The sequence below is a fragment of the Varanus komodoensis genome, unplaced genomic scaffold (assembly GCF_004798865.1).
Source record: "Varanus komodoensis strain SLA01 unplaced genomic scaffold, ASM479886v1 scaffold3, whole genome shotgun sequence".
NCBI classification, from domain to species: Eukaryota; Metazoa; Chordata; class Lepidosauria; order Squamata; family Varanidae; genus Varanus; species Varanus komodoensis.
Window position 1 is genome coordinate 8926522 of NW_025335761.1, and position 25457 is coordinate 8951978.

The 25457-nt window shown below is 39.6% G+C and overlaps 1 protein-coding gene across 6 annotated transcripts in view; it reads left to right on the forward strand.

The window, feature by feature from the left end:
* The window catches only part of EXT2 (exostosin glycosyltransferase 2), a 104325-nt gene extending 80477 nt beyond the window's left edge, over window positions 1-23848 (forward strand). For 5 of the 6 annotated variants that reach the window (XM_044435602.1, XM_044435601.1, XM_044435603.1 and 2 more), the window contains exons 11-14: window positions 11498-11641; window positions 13247-13375; window positions 14478-14560; window positions 20523-23848. In XM_044435602.1, coding sequence (XP_044291537.1) covers window positions 11498-11641; window positions 13247-13375; window positions 14478-14560; window positions 20523-20661 — 495 coding nt within the window. In that variant the 3' untranslated portion in view covers window positions 20662-23848. Of the gene's footprint in view, window positions 1-2882; window positions 4703-11497; window positions 11642-13246; window positions 13376-14477; window positions 14561-20522 lie in introns of those variants that run through there. The other variant, XM_044435605.1, reaches the window with a different exon arrangement.
* Window positions 23849-25457: the final 1609 nt, after the last annotated feature.

The window sequence follows — 25457 nt, forward strand, 5'->3', positions numbered from 1 at the left end:
TTGTCAAAGACACTTTATTTATTTACATTGCTTTTACTTCCACCCTGCTCTTTAACAACAGGACTGGCAGAATGGCTGACAGAGAATAAGAAAGAGACTGCCCTTGCCCTTGGGTTTACAATTTAAAAGGCATGACCGAAAGGTATTGAGCAGGTGCCAGTTCTTCATTTCTTCTTATAAGCAGTCTTTCGGATAAAAACACTCCCTACAGCTGTTCCTCTTCTTGCCTATGCATGAGGCTAAGCCACCGCCACCGCCATCACCATTATCATCACCATCAATTTTCTATCCCATCTTAGAAGGGCTAATGTCTCTATCTTCAAAAAGGGGGGAAAAGATGAACCTGGAAACTGCAGACCAGTTAGTCTTACATCAATCTCTGGAAAAATTCTAGAGCAAATTATTTAAAAATCAGTCTGTAAGCATATTGAAGAAAATGCAGTGATTAATAGAAGTTAACATGGATTTATCAAAAATAATTCCTGTAAGACTAATTTAATCTCAGTTTTTGACTGTGTAACCTCCCAACAGACAGGGAAACATTGTCGACATGACTTTAGCAAAGCGTTTGACATAGTACTCCATGGCATTCTGATAAGCAAATAAGGAAAAAGTGGACTAGATAGAAAAACTATTAGGTGGATCAAAAAATGGGCTGCTAAATCAGGCACAAAGAATGCTCATCAATGGCACCTTTTTAAACTGGTTGGAAGTAACTAGTGGGGTGGGGTGGGGTTCAGTCCTAGGCCCAGTGCTCTTCAACATCTTTATTAAGGATTTAGATGAGGAAGTACAAGGCATGATAATCAGATTTGCAGATGATACAAAACTAGCTGGAATAGTGAACACCCTAGAAGACAGAATGAAGATCCCGGCGATCTTGATAAACTTGAATGCTTGGCTGAAAGCAGTAAAATGAGATTCAGTAGGGACAAGTGCCAGGTCCTCCACCTAGGAAAAAAAACCAAATGCATCAATACAAGATGGGGAATATGTGACTCAACTGAACTGAAAAAAAGACCTTGGAATAATTGTGGACAATTAGCTAAATAAGAACCGACAATGCGATGCATTTGCAAAAAGGGCAAATGCTATTTTGGGATACATTACTACAAGTATTACTTTTAAATTATGAGAAGTAGTAGTTTCCATTTACTCCTTACTAGTCAGACCTTGTTTGGAATACTGTGTCCAGTTTTGGGCACCAAGATTTAGGAAAGATGCAGAAAAATTAGAAAGCATACAAAGGAAGGCAACAAAAGTGATCCAGGGTTTGGAAACACTGCGCTATGAGGGGAGACTGAGAGAACTAGGCATGTTCAGTCTTGAGAAGAGAAGACTGAGAGGGGGGCATGATACTCCTCTATACGTACCTCAAAGGCTGTCAGAAAGAGGAGGGTCAAGATGTCTTCTTGCTGATACCAGAATGTGGGACATGGAATAATCAATTCAAGTTGTGACAACCCAGATTCAGGCTAGATACCAGGAAAATTTTCCTCCTTCTCAGAGGAATGGGACAGTGGAACCAGTTGCCTAGAGAGGTCATGGGCTCTCCCACAAGAGAGACATTCAGAAAGAAACTTGACAGCTATCTGAGTGGTGTCCTGTAATAGCAGGGGGTTGGACTCAATGGTCTTCAAGGCCCCTTCCAACTCTACTATTCTGATTCTTTTCCTCCTGCATAGAACCCAAAGTGGCTTATATGATGGTGGTCCTCTTTTTTATTCTCACAATACCCATATAAGATAGCTTTGGTTAAGAGTCATTGACTAGCCCAAAGTCATCCAGTGAGCTTTATGGATGAGTAGGGATTAGAGCCTAGACATCCCAACTCCTTGTCCAGTACTCTAACCCATATACCACGCAGGCACCCCTTGCAGCAAAGTTCATTTTGGGAGGCAGGGGTGGCGCTTCATGTGATCTAACAGAGGTATGTGCTCCCATAGTTAGAACTGCTTTCCCTAAGAAGGGATTTAACTGGCATGCCAGCCTAGGCTAGGCAAACATATTCCTGGCTGTGTCCTCCATCAGGGCAGTATTCCTAAAGAGTGAACCTGAAGCTTCAAGGTGAATCCTGTTCCATCCAGCACAAGTTGAATTATCACTTGCAGATCAGATGTTCTACTGCCCAGGAGTATGTCTGTCTTGTCTGTCTTATCTTGCTTCTTTTTGGGACCAGTGAGACTATTTTTATTAATGGATTGGTCCTTGCAGTGACAGATGAACAATCTTCTTTATGAAACAGTTTTGCTTCTGTTGTGTGTCAGCTGTTAAATAAAGAGTAATTAAGATATTCCCATAGAGCAGATATGTAATGAGGTATGTCTTTTCATTGTATTGCTCCCACACTTGTGTATTCTCCACAAGGTAGATCCTGTGAGACTATCTTGTCACTGTGTCATTCCTTGTCAAAAGCCTGGAAAATAGTGAATTGGAACCTATCCTTATAAAATTCACAATGAGTAACTGTGTAGCAGCAGACTGTTTGTTTTTAGCAATCAGGAAGGTAGAAAAAAGTACGATTCTTCTTTAAAAACATAGAACAAAACATTAACAATAATGACTTTAGTTGTTACTTGTCAGTAGTTTAGTTGGCAGTCGTATGCATATCAAGTCCTACAGCTCCCAGCATTCCTTAGCCAGCCATGAGGGCTGTAGAGCTTTTCTCCACCTAAACATGGACTGAATTATACTTTTAGATATTTCTTCAAGTAAAAGTTCAAACAATGTAGAAATCCCTCTCTCATAATACAATGTTTGCACCCATTTTAAAAATAGAGTTGAATGCTGCTGGCCATTATTTGGGAATGAATTTTTAGAATTGCATGGCCACTATTTGAAAAATGCTCAGCTTTGTATTTTCATTGGTTTTGATTTCACAGGCTGCTAGAACTTTGATCACACTGTCGCAGCTTGAGCTCAGTGTACAGGAAGAATTGTACAGGTGTGTTCCTTTTCATTTTAGAGAAAGCAGTACACAAGGGTTAACATATATTAAGACTGTGACTGTGGCAATTATTCACATTGTAGTGAGTAACACCGGACTTGACAGGATCTCCTTTCCATCTATAGCCTGTTTCAGAACAGTGCAATGCATATTGTGGCATGGGTACCAAACTAGGAGGAAAGCTAGCATGCCCAGGAAAATACTGAAAGAAAAAGAATCAGATGAAAGGTAGAGAAAGTGCATTTGTTCTTGCCATTGTAGATTCTGGCAGTAAGCAGCCACTGGTTTTTCACTTTAATTATGAAAAGTTGTAAGTGGAATGAGTACTGTCAAATAGGCATTGCTGTTGCTGTGTAGAATAGATTATTTCATGTATGAGGAAGGATGAGTGACTTTTTCAGGGGTAACCTAGTGATTCAACAACTGGATTGGACATCTGCAATGCCTAGTCCCACACTTGAACTTCTGGGTCCATTTTACCTTTTGTCTGACTTGTGTTGCCCATATGCTTGGATTCCAAAACTGCCTGAATAACAGCTGAGATAGTTTTTGTGTGAACTTGGTGCCACTTGGATAGAGCTTCCTCTATTTTGGCAGACACATCTGAGACTCGCAAAATCTGTTCTTCAAAATAATTCCCAAATTATAAAATAATTCTATAGTCTAAGGCAGTGCCTTACAGTTGGGATTTTAAAGAACCATATAAAACAGATCTACACTGATAAAAAAGTAACTGTGTGTGTGTTTTAAAGTAACGTGTTGAATCAAACTCCAGTGTGGCCACTCTTTTTTCTTTTTGTGGAGTTTCCTATGTAAAAGAGCATAAAGAGAAATGTGTATAAATGCAGTTCCTACGTTCAACCCACAGATCAGTGGCTGCAGATCAATCTTTTCTGGGCCAGAGTGTCTTTGACTTGCTTGACAGGCTTGAGCTGGCTACCAGATGTTTAACTTGTCCTCAGCCTGTGGTAATTTATTTATCTGTTTATGTATTTCACCAGGAAAGTATCTATTGAGTTTCTGAGTGGTTTGCAAGGGAATTCTGAAGGAACAGTAGCAGCATATAATGTTACCAGGACTTTTTTTTTTAAAGCATCTTGCTTCAGTCAGGAGAAACATTTGGAAACGTGATGTTGGTAACGTTCTTCCTCTCCTTATTCTCCAGACCTGATTTTCAAGCATGTGGCTGAACTTTGTAGCAGCACAGCCTTGTCTGGCCAAATCGATTAGGCTCTTTTATAATAAAAAGAAGAAGAAGAAAAGAAGGGGGTTACTTTGATCTCTGTACACTTTCAGCTATAAAAATTAAAGTAACACTCAAAGTGTCAGGCATTTTTTTACTTGTTAAAAGTGAACTATTACGGTCCCTAATGATTTATTGCATGGTGCAAAACTACTGAAGCAGGAGCAGTATAGCCCCTATGTGCTGCTTAATTTAAGGGGCAGAGGCGTATCTATGGCTCTGTGTGACTTGAAGTGGAAGCTTTGTGAGAAGTGAGAGGACAGCATTTCAGCACTGTGTTGACAGAAGTACTGACAGATGCTGTACTGGGCTCTTAAATACAACTTTTCTACCTATTCATCAGCTGTTGCTGTTCCCCTTACAAGAAAGTTAAAAGCAAAAGAACAAAGAAATGTAACATGTATTCATCTGATCATAATTTTTAAAAATGAAAGAAAGCCAGGGAACATTAGTTTTGTTCTCAACCAGACTTTATGGTTTGAGCCTTCAAGAGGCTGAAAGTTACCTTTTTTAAAAAAATTGTCAACGTTTTGTTTAAAATCTGAGGTTGCAGATGTGTCCAAATTTCCCATTGCAATGTATTATGTATTCATTACATTTATATTCCACTTTTCTTCTGTCATGGAACTCAAAGTGGTACTGGTGGTTGCCAGGTGGTCTCTTTTTCAAACACTGACCAGACCCAGGCCTGCTTAGCTTTAGAAAGGTAGTAAGGTGGCTGCTTCAGTCCCTTCAGTCCTTAAATAAGGTGCAGGTGATAGTTTAGCACGGGGTAGAGTGGGACATGTCTGGCTTGCATAGGGTCCCAGTACAGCCCTCTGGGATTACCAGATAGCTGTGTTCCCTTCCCCTTTCCCCCACTGGTTGACCATATGGTCAACCTGGGGTTCCTGGGGTTTGTCTAGTCTCCTCCCCATTCTAAAAGGGAAAAAATGCCTCTCGTAAGAGTTGGTTATTGGCAATAAGAGATTTAAACTAAAATAAGTTGATATTTTTGCCCAGGCCACTTTGTTGTTGGTTTTGCCATTTTTAGCTTTGGCCTAGCATGCCACTGAAATGTGGCTCTTAAGAGCTTAAGACACTCAGGCTAAAAAAAAAAGAAGCATCATCCTGAGTTTAGTAGTTCAATGCTCCATTGAATCAAAAGCCCCTTCGTTGGCTTTAATGACTCCAGGGCTCCTTCTCTCCCAAAACCAGTCTCCTACATTGAAATCAATGCTAGCGGGGGCAGTGAAGATTTAAAAGCCTAGAACACAAAAACTTTACAGTGAAAAGGAAATCCCCTTGTCCATTTCCTGTCCTGGTTGGCCTAAGCTGGCTAGTTTTGGAAGCAGCAGGTGATTCGTGACTTTGCATATATAATCCCTATTTAGGTTTACTTGGTCCCACTTGTAAAGGAGATTTCCTGTGCAGAGATTTTTGTGTCTTCGTCTAAGTTGCACAGTAATGATAAATGCTACATATGAGTGAAGCCAGAGTGGAAAAGTTTCTCTTCTTGCTTTATCCATAAGGTTTCATTTGGCACACTTTCTGTGTATTCACAGAAAAATTAGTCTGGCATGGTACAAAGCCACGGTATATCAGCTAGGTATGGAAAATGTTTGGCTGCGGATGTTGTCATCTTTACCTAGTTCTAATGCTCTTTGACATTCAGTCATTGGCTTTCAAGTTGGCCATTCTTCTGCCACAGTAATTGAGTAAGCACAGTGCCTTGTATGGGCCTCAGCTGTTTTCCATATTACTCCAACCTTTCCATTGAATAGACTTTTTCAAAACTGGTTACAGGAGAATATGCTCTGCTTAATATATATACATATGCATTTATCTATGCACCTGGCACTAGTTAATGATAAATCGTAAAGAATACTGGCATATCTATTGTGACTTATTTGTGGTGTCATGCTTCCCAGTCTTGACACCACAATCTGAAGAGTATGTGATGTTTCTGAATTGGGTCTTGTCTTTTGCCCCTCGAGATGAAACAAGTAAATGTTCTGTTTCCATAGGAAGGAAGATATCACTTTTCTATCACTTTGCCTTAGAAAAAATGGGCTTTTGCTCATTTCTGTTAGGATCATCGTATTTCTTCTTTATCACTGAGTGGGTTCATGCAACATAGTGCCACACCATGGTCAGCCAGCCATGATGGTTCGTTGTATCACTCAAACCAGGATAGATTATTTTTCTCAAACAAGCCATGCAGAGAACCCATTTATGCCCTTGGTGATTTGTTCTGTCATCCAGACTTGGAAGGCTGATTTCATTGTGGGTTGATGTGATCAGTTACAGAGCCGCACAGCAGGAGCGATAAAAACTCTATGCCACTCATACTTGGTCATCTCAAGAGTGATTGTCCTTCTACCTGTGCTGAAACAATACTTTGGAAGGACTGTAACTTGTTTCCTGGCTCCCCCACCCCCATGGCTCAGGTGCAGTTGGGATCACACATTATTATTACTATTTTTTTTACATGTGTGCACCTGGGACTGTCCAGTATGTGTAGACTTAGCTGGTCAATTTTCTTGTATGTTTCAACTGTCAAAGGGCTCTAAGAAGTGGACTAGGTAACTAACAGAAAACTTGGCAAGTCCAGGCTACATTTAAGCTAATTTGCACAGAGTTTCAAAGCACCAGGGGAAAATGAAGGTTACCTGATAGCACATTTCAGAAGCACCAGAGGGGGGCACAAACAAGTAAGTGCTCTAAAAATGAGCAGATGATGAGTCCCCTTGGCAATGTGATCTTACTACTTTTGAGTGTTAGGCTGACATGGAGAGCTGCAGCCAGCCGGTGTTGACCATGCTTAGTTCAATGGACTAGTCTAGGGCAACTTCTGATATTCCTAAATGTGAAGGGAAGATGGACATCTCCAGAGGTTTGAGAGTAAGCAGCAGATATGAACTACCATAGAAAAACATTAGAAGGGAAATGCTGGACCAGGGCGAAGGGCTGTCTAGAAAGCCCTCAAGAAGGACATGAAGACAACAGCCCTCTCCTGCTGTTAGGAAGCTGCTTATATCAAGTCAGACTAGGATCCAGTTCCCATATAACATATAATGTGAGTTGTTGATGCCATACACCATTTCTGCTTTGTATCCAGGAAAGGGTTTATTTGCTGTGATTTCTGAACCCAGCAATATGGATCTTGAAGAGCATTTGAACCTATGATTTCTTTTGCGGTTAAAACTTTAGGTCATTTCTCCTTCACCAGCCCAGAGTGCCTGGTTGTGGATGTCACAATGCATTCCTGGGTAGTTTAGCAGACTGAAAGTAATGAGCAGACAGAGGCTGCACACCCATGTGGTCCTGATGATCCATGGATAGTGGTTATGTGCACCCAAAGTCTATTTGTCCATCTAGCTCACATCAACTACTCTGCCTGGCAGGAACTGTCTAGGGCAGGGGTCCTCAAACTTTTTCTAAAGGGAGCCAGTCGACAGGAGCCAGCGGTGGGCACAGGCTGTCAAGGCGGTGCCGGCAGGGGGGTGTGGGCAGGTGAGGGGGCGAGGTGCCAACTTGCTCACGAGGGGATCGCTTTCGCCAAGTGAATTCAAAACAACCTCCTCGCGAGCAAGCCGTGTGCGCCTGGCGAGTGCAAAACCTGTGGGGCAGGCCAGTTAAATGGGCATGGCAGGCCACATCCAGCCCACGGGCCTTAGTCTGAGGACCCATGGTCAAGGGTTTTCAGCAGAGGACTTTGCTATTGCTGCTACCTGATCCTTATAACTGGAGATGCCAGGGGTTAATCATGAGACCTTACACATGCAAAGCATGTGCCCTGTAACTGAGCTAATGTCCTTTCCCAGCAGCTGGCATACTGCTACCTACTCTACTTTTAGTTATGAAAATTCTCTTCAAGGTTTGCAGTGTAATGAACAGTACTGAACACATAGCAGACATAACTGTCACATCATCTCTAGTGTCATGGGTGTTGGCTAGTGCCAGTTGCATCACTTGTGCCAAGGGACATACACAAACACACTCAGTCTGCATTTGAAATAAAGGTTTGAAAATAAATTAGTCTGTATGTTCTCTTTTTTCTCAAAGTGTGACCTTCACACGAGAAAATGAGTATTTATATGCAGTGTCCAACAAAATATTTTGACTTCCACTTTCTTTAACTGCTCTGATGTTAATCAAAGGGTAGTGTAGCCAAAGTGGTTACATTACTGCATTACTTCAATAATTCTGTTATGTTAATAACTGCAATAAAAATGTGTTATTGATTATTAATTATAGGATTCTAGAATCCAAAGCAAACTTGTCTGAAGTGCTGTTTGATGCTTTAAGAGTTCCAGCAGTTAACAAAATGAATGGGGGGAAAGTAGCTTCCCCCCCACTTTTTTTTAATGTGTATATTTAGCACTCTTAAATGAAATCTGTACCACTGAGTTGTTAGACATTTGTATCTGTCATGCTCATTCTATGAGCCCAATGGGAAATGTGTTCATTGAGTAATACAGCCAGAACTATATCTAACCTAGGAGGTATATTAATTATTACTTGTCCCTGTCAGCTTGTGTTTTGATCCAGTAGACACTGGTAGAATGATGAAGTGATAGGAATAGCATCCTGATTATATCCAGGTGCCAGGAAAAAAAGGCAAGGACAAAGAAGCTGTACTAATAGCTTCAATAAAATACCCAATAAAGAACATTGAAAAAATATGGAACATAAAATGCTGGTTCTTAAATATGTTCCCATATAATGGCAGGGAAAGATAACCTGCGTAGAGTCTCATTTATGTCCAAAATTAGTACACTCCCCAGCAACATGTTTCATATGAAAACTTCTGTATTTTATTTTACTTTTATATGTAAACTGCTAACCTTTTGATCAAAATTCTTGTCTTGTTCCACAAAGTCTGTACATTAAAATCTGAGTTTTATCATATTTTGCAGTATATGCACAAAAGAGTTTTCAATTTTAAGTGAATATTTTAAATTGTGCATTCTTCAGGAATACTGATTGTTTCAGATAGCGGTACTTCTAGAATATTTTTCACTCTCTCCAAATGCAGCCTTAGAAACTATTACAGTGCAGCTGTTTTAAAGCTGAACCTGTGTAGTAGCTAAAAGGAAATGGGGAAAGCAACATAAGTTGTTAGAAAACACTAAAGTGTTTCTTTAGTGAAACTTTATAAACACTCTGTATTTTTTAAAGAAATCATTTTATCTCATTTGCAAGGGACATGACAGCAGTTTAGTTGACTGCATAATGTGACTCTAGAAAACAAGTGGAATGTTTAGGAGACAGTTGCTTTGGGATCCGCTAAAGATAACAGCTTCCCTGAAGGCTCCTGCCTGCTGGGCTCCATTGATGTGGGTGCACAAGAGCTGCTGCACCTACATAGGGCAACAAATGTGGGTTTGCCATCTTGCCACACTCAACAGGGAGCTGCAGCCAGTCCTAGTGCTAAATGTTCCTGGATGCTTTATTTATTTGGAATTTTTGTATGCCGTCCCATCCGCATGAGCCTCGGGACGGCTTCCAACACAACAAATAACAGGCATATAAACAGTACATATTAAAATCTGGATTCACCCTGGCAGTAAAAATCAAACCAATAAATAAAATTAACAGTTATTAAAATATTGTTTAAATAAAAAGGTCTTGGCTTGGCACCAAAAAACAAACAACAACATTGGCAGGCAGACCTCTCTGGGGAGCGCATTCCATAAGTGGGGCGCTACCACAGAGAAAGCCCTCCTCCGGGTACTCACAAGTATATGCATCACATTACATTTTTGGTGTACACTAAACAAAAAATAGTGCATGAGGGATGGGCTGCTCTCCATGTGAGTGCCTGTGCAAGTTTAGGAAAGCAAGATGGCCAGTAGTTTTTGCTGTGTATGAAGATGCAACACGTGTCAGTGGCCAACTTGCTGCCAGTCTGCAGTCCATATGGTGGCATATGTTGGAGCAATGTATACACAACAGTATCATGTTGGGGGGTTTTTCCCAGCTGCAGGAAAACTGTGTGCAGCTGCCTTATGAGTTACATACATGCTCAGAACTATGAACTTGGCTTAAGAGAACCATTTTTTTCACCAGGCATTTAAAAAAAAATCTTCAGAACCTCAGACCTGGGGTTCGAGATTTTTCCTCCATTTTAAAGGCTGAATACTTCTCTGAAGGCTTGGGAACTGGAAGTAAGAGCTTTAAGCTACAATATGGTTTATGTGCACCTTTTGGTCACACACACTACTGAAATGTGGTCTGCAAGTGTTACTCCAAAATAAAAGTCAACCCTTTGGCTGAAAGATTCAGCAGCTATGCTTTAGAATCGCCATGCGACAAGCTCCCCAACGAACTGGGTATGTGTGAGGGGTTTGAATCCTTGGGCTTTCCTCAGTGTGCAAATAATTGGCTATAAAATGCATGATGTTCTCATGCATGGTTATATGGTAGTGATACATTCACAGTGGAGTGAAAAACATGTCATCTCAATCCTTCCTCAAATATGTTGTTCAGATTTGATGATACAAGCTACCCTGCATACAGAGTATGTGTATCTTCTAGGACTGTCTGAGGCCCATAATATTGTATCACAAAGTATTGCTTTGCATTTTAGTGCTAAAATGCCTTATTTTTAGAGTTAACATTTGACTGTGTGTGTATATCTCCTATTCTAACGTTGCTTCAAGTGCCAGATGATTGAGCTGGGCACAATTCCCTCCCCCCCCAAAAAAAACCCCCACACTTACAGTCTATATATTGAGTCTAATGTGAGCCACTCCTAAGGCTTAGGGGCCAAAGCCCTAAGAATAGATAGAATGCAGGGTTCCAAATTCCCTTTTTGGTTTAATTAGAGTGACATCAGTGCTGTAACGCAAAAATATTCCCAAGTGTTCAAATGAATAACACAGTATTGCTTTGGAAACCATCTGGCATTGTAACTCTACTTTCCTCGTGCATGGTTGGATGCAGTACCAGAAGTGCTGGGCCCACTATTGACTATTCATGTAAGGGAAATGCAGGGTTGGAGTGAAGGAGTCAAGCATTGCCACCGGGGGAAGTCAGCCCCATGATAGTGCAGCAGAACACAGAGGAGTTGAGCGGTCAAAACCATCCCTACAGCCAAGGTGACAGAGTGGCAGCTTCAAGTAGGCTGTAGAGAAGAGTGGACGGGATATAGCCCCCTTCCCACATTAGGTTAGGGACTTGTTCCCCATTGCTGCAACAGCAGGCAGTCCTGTGGGATTCACATTGAGCACGGGGAGTCTGCACAGCTTGTAAAATTACTGTTTAATAGAAGAAGAAAGCAGCTGCTGAGATGCCATATCTTTCTTTCTTCTATTCTGCAGGTATGGAGAGAGTTTCCTGACAGACTGGTTGGATATCCTGGTCGCCTGCATTTGTGGGACCATGAAACAAACAAATGGAAGTATGAGTCAGAGTGGACCAATGAAGTTTCAATGGTGCTTACAGGGGCAGCATTTTACCATAAGGTAAGATAAGATACCAAAAGCAAACCATGAGCATGTGACATAAATTTGAAATGGTGGTTTTGCATTTGCACATGGTTGAGGAGGGACTGTTGAATGCCCATTTTGGGTGGTAGTGGCTTTATAACATGGTACTGTAATCTCGTATGTGCTAAGAAAGTTAGTGATAATACAGAATGAAATTGCATTCTCAAGAATTTTGTCAAAAGCACCTTTTGGTAAAAGGCCTGAGAATAACTTCTGTACAGCATCTCAGGCTAAACTACATTTCTCAGAAAGAATTTTCCAGAAATATTTCTGGTGGAATGTGTGATAATGATGGGTTTCTTTATTTGTGCAATAGGTTCAGCAATCTCAGATTGTGATTTCTGAGAGGAAGAACCATTTATTTTACTTTAAGATGCTATTTCTGATAATACTGAAGACAATATAGAGAACAAACAATACAGAAGTGGTATGGGAGTAAATGCTGAACCTGATATATTGAATTAATCTCAAGCAGTAATCATTCTAAATAGAATGAGGATGGCATGAAGCAGCTTAGTTTCAAAGATGTGCACTACCAAAGGGCCATCTATGTTCATTCTCCTGCCTGTATACTAGATTAATCTTCATAGGCCCTTCTCTGGATGTCCCATCCTCTGAAAGCAGATAGATGGTGACTAGAGAGGGCCTTTTAGGTGGTGGCAGTTTGGAACGTTCTTTTCAACAACATTTGTCTGTTTGAACACAAGGCAAATTTATTTTTAAAGCCTTTTAAAAATCTGTTGCATTTGCTTTTATTTTGCGTTTTAAATTGTCTGCTATTTTTCCATCTTTCGCTGTTGCTGCCTCTGCTTATGCTTAAACCTTCCCATTCTATTACTGATGACTCAATGCTGCTAACTCAACATAGGTTAAAAATTCATTACAAGTTTCAGCTAAAAAGAAGTATATCAAACAGGTGCTACATTAACACAGTGGGCCAGTAAGCATGACTGAACAGTCTATCATGGTGGGCTGTAGAATGGGCAGGCAAATATTTTGAATATTCAGCTCCCTGGCCACTGCTTGCCCTATATTGATGAAAAGGATGTGCTATGCAAGGGTTGCCCCATTTAACCCTTACACAACCCACAGTTCTTGGGTCTTAGCCAGTGCATACTGCAGCCCTAGCAGCTTAACTAACCCACAGTGATCTGTTTTGATCGTTTTAACTGGCTCTGTAAGATATGTAGTAAAATCACACAGCCATTTCTGAAATGACACAGCTATGTTGCTCTTGCATTGGACTTCTTGTTTTAAGTGACAATAACATCACCTACATGAACTCAGTAGGATTTACTTCTGAGTAGGGATGGAATAGCACTGGAAATTGTTGAAGGGAATTCAGATAGCAATAATTGATAGGATATGGTATACATTTTTTCAGAAGATCTTCTGTAAACTTTCATTAATTTCATTGCTGCTTGAACAGAAGTTCCCAGTGGAAACTGTGCATCACTAACTCAGATTCTACGTTTAAGTTGCCAGAGTGGGGCTCTTCTTGGTCTAGGAAATCTGGAAAAGATGCAAACATTGATGAAATCACATTTTCTCTTTATACACTTTTTTTTTTACATTCTGCAGTATTTTAACTACTTGTACACCTACAAAATGCCTGGAGATATTAAGAACTGGGTGGATGCTCACATGAATTGCGAAGACATTGCCATGAATTTTCTAGTGGCCAATGTTACAGGGAAAGCAGTCATTAAGGTAAGGGCTTTTTAAAAACTATATTCTCTCCCACCTGCCTCTCTCTCACTTTTACAGTACCATAAATATTTAGCTGCATATGTAGCTTTAATCAGTAAATTTCAGTGTCTTTTTTCTCTTTCACTTCTGGGATGTAAAGCACCTAAATATCTGATTTTCAAATGCTATTTTGGTTTTGCAGGATATGTGTTCTAATACTTATGTTCATTCTGACCAGATAGATGTGAGGGAGAGCAAACTAATACATTAAACCATTAAGTAGTATATTGCTGAATAAAATGAAAATGGGGGGGTCGTCTCACTCCATCTCTGTCTATCTGCACTGCAATAGCTGATTTATAGGAATGATAATTGCAAAAACGTTAATTGCAAGATCAGTTTTTAAATTCACTACATCCCTGAATTAATTTCCTGACATGTTTCAACACATTTTTTTGGCCTGGATGTTCACTTTGTCTGCTCATTTCAAGGTGTGTCAGCTTGGAATGAGATTTAGAGGCCTCCAGGCATTACTTCAATTAGCAAGGTCTGCTTTCCTGCCTGTCCATCATCATAAACTCAGACCGGTGGTTGTGTTTCCTAGAAAAGCCTTAGAAGATAAAGCATATGTGTTTGCTGGGAGAGTTTCTGAAGTGTACAAGGGCACTGCAGCGTAATTTGGCACCCCAGTGCAGTTGGGAGAGCCTTGCAGAGTTTGCCAGTCAGCTATTAAGTGAGCAAAGTGTGTCTGTTGGATTAAGGTTACAGTGAAGTATGGGAAGCTATATTTCATCGCTCTTATGGCTGCAAGAACAAATGGTGTTTATACAGGGACCTTGGCAGTGAGAAAACAGTCATTAAACAGGCATTAAGGAGCTTGTCATCACCACTACTTTCTACTTACAGAAGGCAAAACCCCTCCAAGCCTTCTTTTATTGGGCCACTGTGAGCTTTGCAGTCAGCTAGGCCAGATGGAACTAAATGGCCTATATTTCCTCCACCACCCGTCCTTAAAAGGTTTGGCTTACACTGCAGATATGTGCAGGGGCACTGCTGTGTTTCTTAGTGGGGGAATTGATGTCAGTACTATTGACACTGTTGCTATCATGCTGCCTTCATACAGGTGACCCCCAGAAAGAAATTCAAGTGTCCTGAATGCACAGCCATAGATGGATTATCGCTAGATCAGACACACATGGTGGAAAGGTGAGTTTCCCATCCTTGCCCGCTTCAACTGCTTAAATTTTAATTCCTTTAAAATGAGAATCAGATTACTAATCACTTGCATTTATAAAATATTACTGTACAAGTCTTATCTGCCAAGGCAGTTTTAGCATGAAGCAGGAGTTGTCCTTGACTTCTGCTGAAGTTGGCTGATTCCCAAGCTCATCAGGTCTATGATTGTAAGTACAGACATGTACATTTGATGCACATTATTAAAACATTCTTAATTATAAATTATTTTTGAAACCCAGTGTGGTGTAGAGGTTAAAGTGATGGATTGGGGACACAGTTTCTGGGTTCTTGTCCCCACTTGACCATGGAATTCACTGGGTGACATTTGGGGCAGGGAATCACTCTCAGCCTAACCTACTGCCCAGGGTTGTTGTGAGGATAAAATGGACCTATGTAAGTTGCCTGGGGTTCCTCATGAGAGGAAAAAGACATGATATAAATACAACAAAATAATAAATACTGACAGTCCTTTAAGGGTTGTGCCAATGCTGCATTTAATAATGATTTTCAAATAAATTAAGATGATGATCTTATTTGGAGTAAGTGAGAAACAGGGACAAAATGTCTGTATGTAGAGAGAATTGCTTTAGCCCCAGTGATCGAAACAGTTGTCTAGAGGTACAGACTGTATTAATATCAGAATATATTTTAGTATGAGAGCACTGTCTAGAAGCAAGATACTGCTTCATACCCTCCTGGATACCTCCTGTACATGCTTCAGGGATACCACCATTAAAAGTATATTTTGCTATTTTCCAAATTAAAAGTCAGTGGTGCATTGGCGAATAATAATAGAACATGAGAGTTGGATGGGGCCAGAAGCTCATCGGATCCGACTCCCTGCTCAGTGCAGGACTCCCAGTTAAACCATCCCTCTCAGATGTCTGTCCAGTTTCATCTTGATTGTTTCCAGTATGGGACAGACCACAACCTCCCTAGATAATTTGGTTCCATTATTGTACTGCTCTAACAGTCAGGAAATGTTTCTGTTGAAACAGTTTCTGCAAGTCTTAGCTACCAAGTCCATGCAATTACAAGACAGGAAGTTTAGGAAGAGTATCTTGAAATGCACACATGCTTACAAGGGAGAGCTGGAGTGTCATGATGCAGAAGGCTAGGATTATAGGTGATCAAAAACAAATTATATGCTAGGTGGAAATATGATATTTTAAAGCTATGAAATTTTGAGTGGAACAGGGCATCAGGTCAGAAGTTAAGTTCTGTTAGTAACTATTTAGAAATGCTTGTCATTACAGTTTTTGTGCTCCTTTCTTACTTGTAATATCATAGTGCATCCACTTTGTGCACTTTCCATCTCCAAATTTTACTGAGAAAGCAAAGATCACTTCTGAAATAGATACTGTCATAGGCTGTAGGAAGGATTGATTTATGAGGTGAGATTAAGGAAAGTATATATAGCCTGGATAAGAAATTACTAGATAGGTATAAGTCTTGAGGTATTTAAGAGTGTAAACACCAAGCATGGTGCTAAGTTATTTTGGGTGGCATAAGGGTATCTAATGTGAAATAAGGGGATTACATTCAGGAAAAGCCATCAGGAAGTGCTGCTTAACCATGACATCTTATGCTATAGAATACTTTCCAGAAGGAGGTAGTGGATTCCATGTAGCCTTTAAAAGTGAAAAAGAACTGTATCCTGTTTCTACAACAAGGGCTTTCAGACACTTTCATTGTGAGCCTGTCAGAGAAAAAACTGAGCCCTCTCCAAATGTAGCAGCATCGTCCACCTTCTAACTGGGAAAAAGGCAGGATATCAATCAATCAATAAATAAAATAACTAAGCTCTGACTTGTTTTAATTTTGAGAAATAGAACATGGCAGAAATACTTCCAGCCTGACAGTCATTGTTGTCCGACCCATCGCGACCCCATGGACAACATTCCTCCAGGCCTTCCTGTCCTCCACCATCCCCCGGAGTCCACGTAAGCTAACACCAACTGCTTCAGTGACTCCAGCTAGCCACCTCATCCTCTGCCGTCCCCTTCTTCTTTTGCCATCTATTGTTCCCAGCATTAGGCTCTTCTCCAGGGAGTCCTTCCTTCTCATTAGGTGGCCAAAGTATTTGAGTTTCATCTTCAGTATCTGGCTTTCAAAAGAGCAGTCAGGGTTGATCAACTCTAGGACTGACCAGTTTGATCACCTTGCAGTCCAAGGGACTTGCAGGAGTCTCCTCCAGCACCTCAATTCAAAGGCCTCAATTCTTCAGCTTTCAGCCTTTTTTATGGTCCAACTTTCACAGCCATACATTGCAACTGGGAAAACCATAGCCTTGACTATACGCACTTTTGTTGGCAGGGTGATGTCTCTGCTTTTTAGTGTGCTGTCTAGATTTTCCATAGCTTTCCTTCCCAGAAGCAAGCGTCTTTTAATTTCTTGGCTGCAGTCCCCATCTGCGGTGATCTTGGAGCCCAGGAAAATAAAATCTGTCACTGCCTTCATTTCTTCCCCATCTATTTTCCAGGAAGTGAGAGGACCGGATCCCATCATCTTAGTTTTCTTAATGTTGAGTTTCAAGCCAACTTTTGCACTTTCCTCTTTCACCCACATCAAGAGGCTCTTTAGTTCCTCTTCACTTTCTGCCATTAGAGTGGTATCATCTGACTGTCATAGATGAGAAGAATTTAGGGAGATCTGAGGCTGAGGATGAATTGCTGAAGAGTCTTCAAATATGTTTCAAATTTGTAGTAGTAATATTGCTTATCATAATATTTAGAATTGTAAATAATCCTCAGGTTAATACACCTGAGTATTATTTATCATTCTAAATATTAATTTGCAATAACATACATGTTAACAATGTTGTTATTAACCTCAGGGTGGATTGGATTTAAAGTAAGACTAGATTTAAGTCATGCTTTTCTAATAATTTGCATGTATACCTGCCTTATCTGTATGTAGAGAAATTTCATTAAAATATTCCCAAACTGGGTCTTTTTTACAGCCTGCTGCCATTGCAGACTTTCTATTTCAAGGAAAGGATAATATGGTAAACCACAGGCTATACATAAAAAGATTCAAAGACTTGTAGAGTATTCTGCTCAAAAGTTTCATTTTGATTTTTACTACTAGCCCCTCCCTCCTCACACTTAGCTTCTTGTGCAGATCTATTTCACTCCCAATATTCTTCTTCTATTCAATGATTTTTTTGAATTTTAACACTTAAGAGTGTAATGGGTTGATTCTCTGTACATAGATTTGCAAAGGAACGATGAGATTAAGGTCTTTTTTTCAACTCTGTATGCTTATCTTATAACATTTTTACATGTGATCTGTGCAGACACATATTCACAGTTTTAAGAACTGTAAAACTAAACATCTGTGCTAATATATTCTAGACAGAGAAATTGCCCAGTAATCTTACAGAAACCTCTGGAAGAGCATGCCATAGTGAATGGATTCATGGAATTCATTTACTAAAAGATGTAAACACTGCATGAATGTATAGCCTCATACTACATCACTAAAAACTAATCCTTATTGCAGGATGAATAACCTCTGGAGGATAATGTTTCTTAAATAGAAAACTAGTTTTTTCCTCAAAAAGCATTTTATTTTTAAAAAATCCAATTTAATTAAATTTTAAAAATCTTATTTAAATAAAATCATTGGACTTTTAAAAATCAGTTATTTTTATCTATGCTGATTAACATTTATATCCCGCTTTTCCTCCAAGTTCCCAAAATAGTGTTCATGATCCTTTTCTCCTGCTTTATTTTTGCAAAAGCTTGTAGGATAGGCTATACTGGAAGTTGATTAGTGGCCTAAAGTCACCTAGTGAATTTCATTGCTAAATGAGGACTAGATTCTAGGTTTCTCATGCCCTGGTCTAGTACTCTAAACTATGCCACTCTGGCTCTTAGTAATGTCACTTCCACAATACAACTGCATGAGAATATTGATGAGAATCCTTCGGTGCAGGGCAAAAGTGTGTGTGAATATAGCTTTGGTAGTACTAGTAATGTTTATCTCATCAGATTGTGCTGATTCCTCATCTTTGATCCAGATGTGCCATGCCTTCAGGGCAGGGAGAACATTTGGCTTCAATGTCCACTTGATTTACAGGATGCTATTTAATTATCATTTATATCAGTAGCTTTTATCATGCAGACACCTGCCCTTCCCTAGGATGAGATCAAGCTGAGGTTCATTTCACACAGGATATTAAAGAACTACTGTACTATGGATGTTATCATACTGTATGTTCATGTGTTGATTTTGCACATGTGGAATTGAATATTTGCTTGTTTCTGATACTAAGTTTCTTATAACAATGTTTGTTGAGAAAAATCTTGCAAATTTAAAGGCACTGATGACATCTAATGAGAGGAGAGTTGAAAAATTATACTGGCGTGCTGGAATGGTGTTTCCCAATGAGATACTTTGAGCTACAACTCTCATCAATCCTGACCTTTGATTATACTGGCTAGAATTGATGGGAGTTGTAGTGTAAAACAAGTGCCAGGATTGAAAAGGCTCTTCTAGACAATGGGACACTTATTTCTTGCACAACTCTCATAGACAAGCACCATGGCAACTTCTCCTTGCTCCCTCTGTTGACCACTTGACTCTAATTCCCATGCGCTTCTTTTCCCTGTGTCTTTCATTGCTTTATTCCATATTTAAGATAAAATCATATGAACTTACTGCTCAAGTGCTCAGAGGAAAGTATGATCCCCTTCAACCATATATAGGAAGTCAGAAGTTCATGGAGCCAGATAAAAGATGTATATAGGTATGTTGCTAAAGCAGAAATGGGCAACATACGGCTTCTACATGTTTTGGCCTATAACTCCCATCAGCCCTAGTTTGCCTAGCCAGTAGCGAGGTATGTTGATAGTTGTAGGCCAAAACATTGAAGTGGGGCAATATTGTCCACCCCAGTCTAAAAGTCTCAGTCATCTAATACCTGTTACTCATTAATAAGTATGTTAATTTTGTGGCCAATTAAAAAAGAACCATGTAGTCTCTCTCTAGTATGTTATTTGTGGGTTTTTTTGGATTTATGTTACATGTCCATTGCAATTGATTGTGCTCAGCATCTAACTAGACTTACCAAGGTACCTTCTAGACAGAGTTCTAACAGTTATATTCTTTCTGTTCTATTTCTAACACCATTGTGTCTGGGGGGAGGGGGGGAGAGTAAGAATCCAATATCCTTTTCAGAAAAGTGGATACTTTATTTCACTTAACTTGGACAATGAAAATAAACCAGTCAGTTTCAGGTTTTGGTTTTTGAGAAATGTTGTATTTTAAGCTTTCAAGTACAATCAGTCCTGTAGAAACCATAAAGGAAATGCTTGTTTATTTTATGGAGATGGGGGAGTCATTCTCCAGTGAATTTCTTAAAATAAAAAACCCAAGAAATATTTCTGTATGCCTTTGGTTTCCTTTATGCTTATTTTTACAAGCTCTGTACTAAGCCAAATTTGACCTGACAGTGGCTCTTTAAGAGATGTTGGCAGCTAATCCACCCTAGTTTACAGCATGTACATTGCTTTAAGAATGCCTGGAATTCTGGCAGAGCAGGAATAGGGAAGCATTGACCTCTCTGTGCACATGTGCAGCTGACAGCACCTCCTTTTTCTTGCTGTGATGAAATGCTTCAATCATGTCTTTGTCAAATCCAGCCTGGTGTTGAGGCTCCGCCTTTTGTTTCCTACTTCATGAAACCTTAAGCCATCGTAAAGGTGGTAGTCATTAATGATTAACCACTGGACTCTTTGTTATATTTCCTGCAGCTTACTAACATGGGCATGTAGGTAGAATTTGTCTCCAATTTGCTGGTAACTCATGCAGATAAAACATTTTGAGAGAGAAGCATGTTACTGTGAACTAGACAGTGGAAAATATGTATTAAGGTATACAGTAGAATCATTTCATTACTGAACAATGCAATTGTTTCTTTCCATAGGTCTGAGTGCATTAACAAGTTTGCTTCTGTCTTTGGTACAATGCCTCTGAAAGTGGTGGAGCACCGGGCAGATCCAGTCTTGTATAAAGATGACTTCCCTGAAAAACTGAAGAGTTTTCCTAACATTGGAAGCTTGTAAAGAATAACCACAAAGCAAATTGGATATTGAAATTCAGTAAAGAAACATCTGTTGGTGCTGAGAAAGGCTTCAGACCTTGGATAAATTTGCAAGGAGGTATTGCGAGTAGAAGAGGCAGAGACTAATGTTCCAGCTCTGTTATAATTCATGCGTCTTACACAGAGCACAAGACTCTTGATACAGGGCAAAGCAGTGCTGCAATCTTACTAGATGTGCCTACTGAAATGCCAGATAAATATTTATTTGATCCACAGAGATTACATGCAAAGAAAAGCACATGATAGTCTATGCCTCACACTCAACAGAATTTTCTTTCCACTTCTTAGTGCTGCTGGTTGTCACTTAACTCTCTTGTGAAACCCATTGCTGGGCCCTTTGTGAGCCATTTTCTGTGTTTTGGTTTTCTTTTGCACAAATTCCACCTGTCCCTTTTGTACAAGGCTAGCTTGCTTGCATCCACAAAGATTCATGATTAGCATTAAGTCTACTAGAAATAGGTTGGCCTTTTCGCTCAATGAGATTAAGAAAGAAAATAGCTTGACATTGGGTACAAGAAAACATGTCTTTGGAGTAATATAAAGGAGAGGCTAATTCATTCTTTTTTTCACACAGATGTACACATTTCACATTTTTCATCATACTCATGGACAAGAAAGTGTATGGTTGACCATATTCAGAATCCCACACTTTTTAAATATGTGCAGTGAATATTTCAATCCTGGGATTTTTTGATATCTCTGTGCCCTTTCTTTACCATGCAGGAATATTTTGCAGTACAGATATACGTGGTCATAAACTAGCACAATAAAAAAAACTTGTTGGTACTTTGGAGCTCTGTTTAGTAAGCAACCTATAGTGTTCAGATTCTGAATCGCACTTTACAATTGGATTGCATTTGTGAGCAATACATCAGTGCCTGATAGAAGTCAATGATTTCTACCCAGAGATGATCTGAGAGCTCCCAAAAGTTGGTGTGTATAATTTACTACCACAAGATAATTCAAATCAATTAAGTGATCAATTTATGCTCAGGTAAGCACAAAGCTTTGAAGAACATTTGGCAGGAAATCATGAGGAGATTAGTGTCTTTTGATTTCAGAATTCATTGTCTATGTCACATGATCAAAAACAGCACATTTAAAATAGCAAATGTGATGCATCAGTATGAGCTGGTCTGAGGGGTGCACATGCATTGCATGCTTTTGAATTACACAGAACTCTTCACCAGAAGTTAATTGGAATAAAACATGTGGATGTATTTATGCTGATTTTCTTTCTAATTTCAAAATGAGAAAGAATTGATATTTGTCACAAAGAGTTATTTCTTACCATGTAAATTGGTATGAATAAAAGTATTCCTCTGCCAAATGGCTGATGTGCATCTAGGAACTGTATAACATTTCAGCATTGTAATGCTTTAGCAAGAAATTATGCATGATCAGCACATCTAGCTAAACCCTCTCAAGGTTATTCAGTTTACAGTGTCTGCTTGTATAGTTTGCTCAACTTCACACTGCTAAGAATCTTCTTCAGCAGCTCATCAAAGAAACTGCATTGATAAAAGACAGATAAGGAAATTAATAAAATTACATACTTCTGGCCAGTGACAAAAAATACCTGATTCCCATCTCAAGATTTCTGGTAATCATGTATTGCTGATAGAATAGAAACTGCAAGGGAACATTCCAGATTATAACTTTCAGGGCATCATTTATAAATGTCTTACTCATTTGGTAATATTTTTAATTATTTTTCTAAACTTTCTTCAGATAGCACCATCTGCTATATTCTAGAGCAGAAAATGGTACTCTCTGGTACAGAACACTCAATCATTGCTTTGTGTTGACTTATGATGAACTTTTCATCAGCTGTTGGTTTGAATAAAACTTAAAACCCTAACCCTAACTAAGGCTCCCACCAAAAGCTGGGTTTATTCATTAGGCCTTATTTTAGGCAGAAAGTTGATTGACAAGCTGCAGAGGCAGGGGAAATACTGTCAGAGGGAGAGTACCATTATCCTGTCATGAAATATTACCTTTCTGTCAATGAAAACTTGACCTGAATTGTTTAACTTAATATAATTTATTGTGAGTTACACAGTAGCCAGTCAAGGACAGTTTTATGAACCTTTGCATTCTGTCACATAATCTCCATCAACTTCCTCCTCATCATCCTTTGTTTTCTGTGCCCAGCAGTGCTCAGCTGATTTTTTTTTTCTCTTCAAAGATTTTTCCTTCTTTGCTTTGTGTATTGTCAGCCAAAACAGCGTCTTCCATCCCATTGTTGTTTGTGCAGTTTAGTGCTAAGCCGGTAGTACTAAAAGCAACACTAGGCAAAGGGTACACTGTTGTGCCAGATGTTGTGCAATCTTGCTGTCATCCATCACTTCAGAATGTGCATCTCTACCTAACCCACCAACAGTCTGCCTGCCATTTGGATGATTATGGATCAGCACAATCATTGGAGCTGACCTATGCAGCACTGAAGTATCCATTATGCAGAACCAGTGTGCCTTGAACTGAATACTTTTTTCGGTGTGAACTACTCTTTGTTTCTAGGAGGGCAACTATGCCAGCATAACAATACACAGAATTTGATTTTCTTCTGAACTTGCTGTATACTTTTCTAAAGGCAACATGTGAATAACTAGATGTGTAGTTGCACCAGGAGTTGTTCATTTATAAATGGCACATGGAATCTTGCAACTTAGCATTATTTCGCACATGACATTTTTAAAGGTGTTCCTGTATGATAGTTTAAGTGTACCTCGAAACAGTTTAAATGTGAATGCAGAAAACATGCTCGCCGTCTTACCAGGGAGCTGTGATTGGCTGCAGAAGGTATTTGTCTTTACATGATGTGAAAACAGTGAGAAGTCTGAAATATCCCCCTCTTCCCACTTAGATTCCAGAAGGATTAAGTGGACAAACACCCTCTTTGTGGTTTTCACTAATATGAGGAAGCCTAAGTATATGTCCCATTTTAAAATGAAAGTCTTCAAACAGTAAAATGTGTCACATGAACTGTCCTAAAACATTTCACAGCTGCTTTTATAAGGTCAACATTTGTTTTTAACTGCCTGTTATCATTCTGTAATGTAAGTATTGTCTGGAGGCCACATTTCCCAAAGTATGTGTTGTAAATTCATTCTCTTTTTAAAAAATAAATGTAAAAATTGTAAAAACAATGTTCCTGAGACAAAATACTCTTGATTATTAGCATTACTATCTTATCAGTTCATTCTGTGTATCAAATGATATTTTTATAGGAAAACTGTTTTAAAATAGGTGCTGAAGTAAGCTAATTCTGTTTTAAGGGTAGATACATTTATTTGTGAAGCCTGTAGGAGATCTACTCTGAGGTTAAGCTTATGCTACTCTCTGTCCATGGAATCTTCTTTTTTAAAAAGTGCCAAGTGTTTTGTTCCCCTATCCATTTTGGGTGTGTTTCAGGAAATGTTGTCATTTAATTAGCTATGGATGCTGTATTGTTTTTTCTAATGAATGAATGAACAAATGGTATTCTTTTCAATTGTGGTATTCCATGGAAGGCTTGGGAGGTAGGGCATAGGACAGCTTGGATCATGTCTCAGCATGGAAGATTATGGAGCAGAGCTCTCCTTGCAGCTCAGGTTTTGCATAGCAGATGTTGCTGAATCTAGGAAATAAGGCAAAGCAATGCTAAAGTAAAGCACCCAGAGTGGAAATGCATGAAGTCAGGACTTCTGTCAGAAAGACGTGCTGTTTTGTTGTAGTGAAGTCCACTGTCAGTTGTTTTAGGGAAAGATGAAAGCTGTCCAGTGCTATTTCTCCAAAGTTATACCCCATTACCCTGCATGAATGCATAAGGATCTTTGCATGCTTCCTCACAGAAAAGATGGATAGTACAGGATTTCATGAGTAGGAATTAATTTAGCAGTGTCCAGTTTCAGAAAGTTTGAGGAAACTTCTACAGCAGATATAGCTGTAGTCAAAAGCCTGGTCTAAGACACAGTTTAACTATGTTTATTACACTCAACATGGAGTCTCTGCAATTAATGCTAACTAGGTGTTTAAAATATATGAAAGTGATGGTAGGGTGTGCTTGGACGTGTATATGGGGAGGCGGGGGGGGGGGAGAGAGAGAGAGAGAGAGAGAGAGAGAGAGAGAGAGAGAGAGAGAGAGAGAGAATTAATGACTCTCACTTTAAAAAGACAGCCATGCTGTTTGGTCATGTAAACAGAGAAGGAACAGCTGTCTGCCATCCTTTCCACAGCCTGACTGACTGACCAACCAAGCAACCTTCCTTCCTTCCTTCCCAACTCCTCCCCCTCTTCCTCATTATTTTCATTTAATTTCAGTACTGCCCCATTGCTGAAGCTGTCTGGGTGGTTTACAACAATCCATAAAACAATATAACAAAATTCAGAAAAGTCATAAATATTAGAAAGTTTTAAACAGCTGAAAACAACAAGAAAGAATGGCTCTATAAAAACAATTGAAATAGTCAAGCCCCTACATGTCCAAATACATCTTAAAGGCGTCAGCATAAAAGGCTATCTGAACTGGTGCTGAAAGGATGACCAGTTTGGCACCAGGTGGGCTGCAGTGGGAAGACTGTTTTATAAATAGAGGGACCACTACGGAGAAAGCCCTCCCCATTGTTGCCATGCTCTGAGCACTCAGAGGAAGGCCCCAGAGGTTGTCCCAGTGGATCACAGTTGGGAGAGGCACTCCAACAGGTATTGCAGCCTCTAGCTGTGTAAGGCTTTATAGGTTAAAACCAACTCTTTGAATTGGGGCCAGAAGCATGCAGT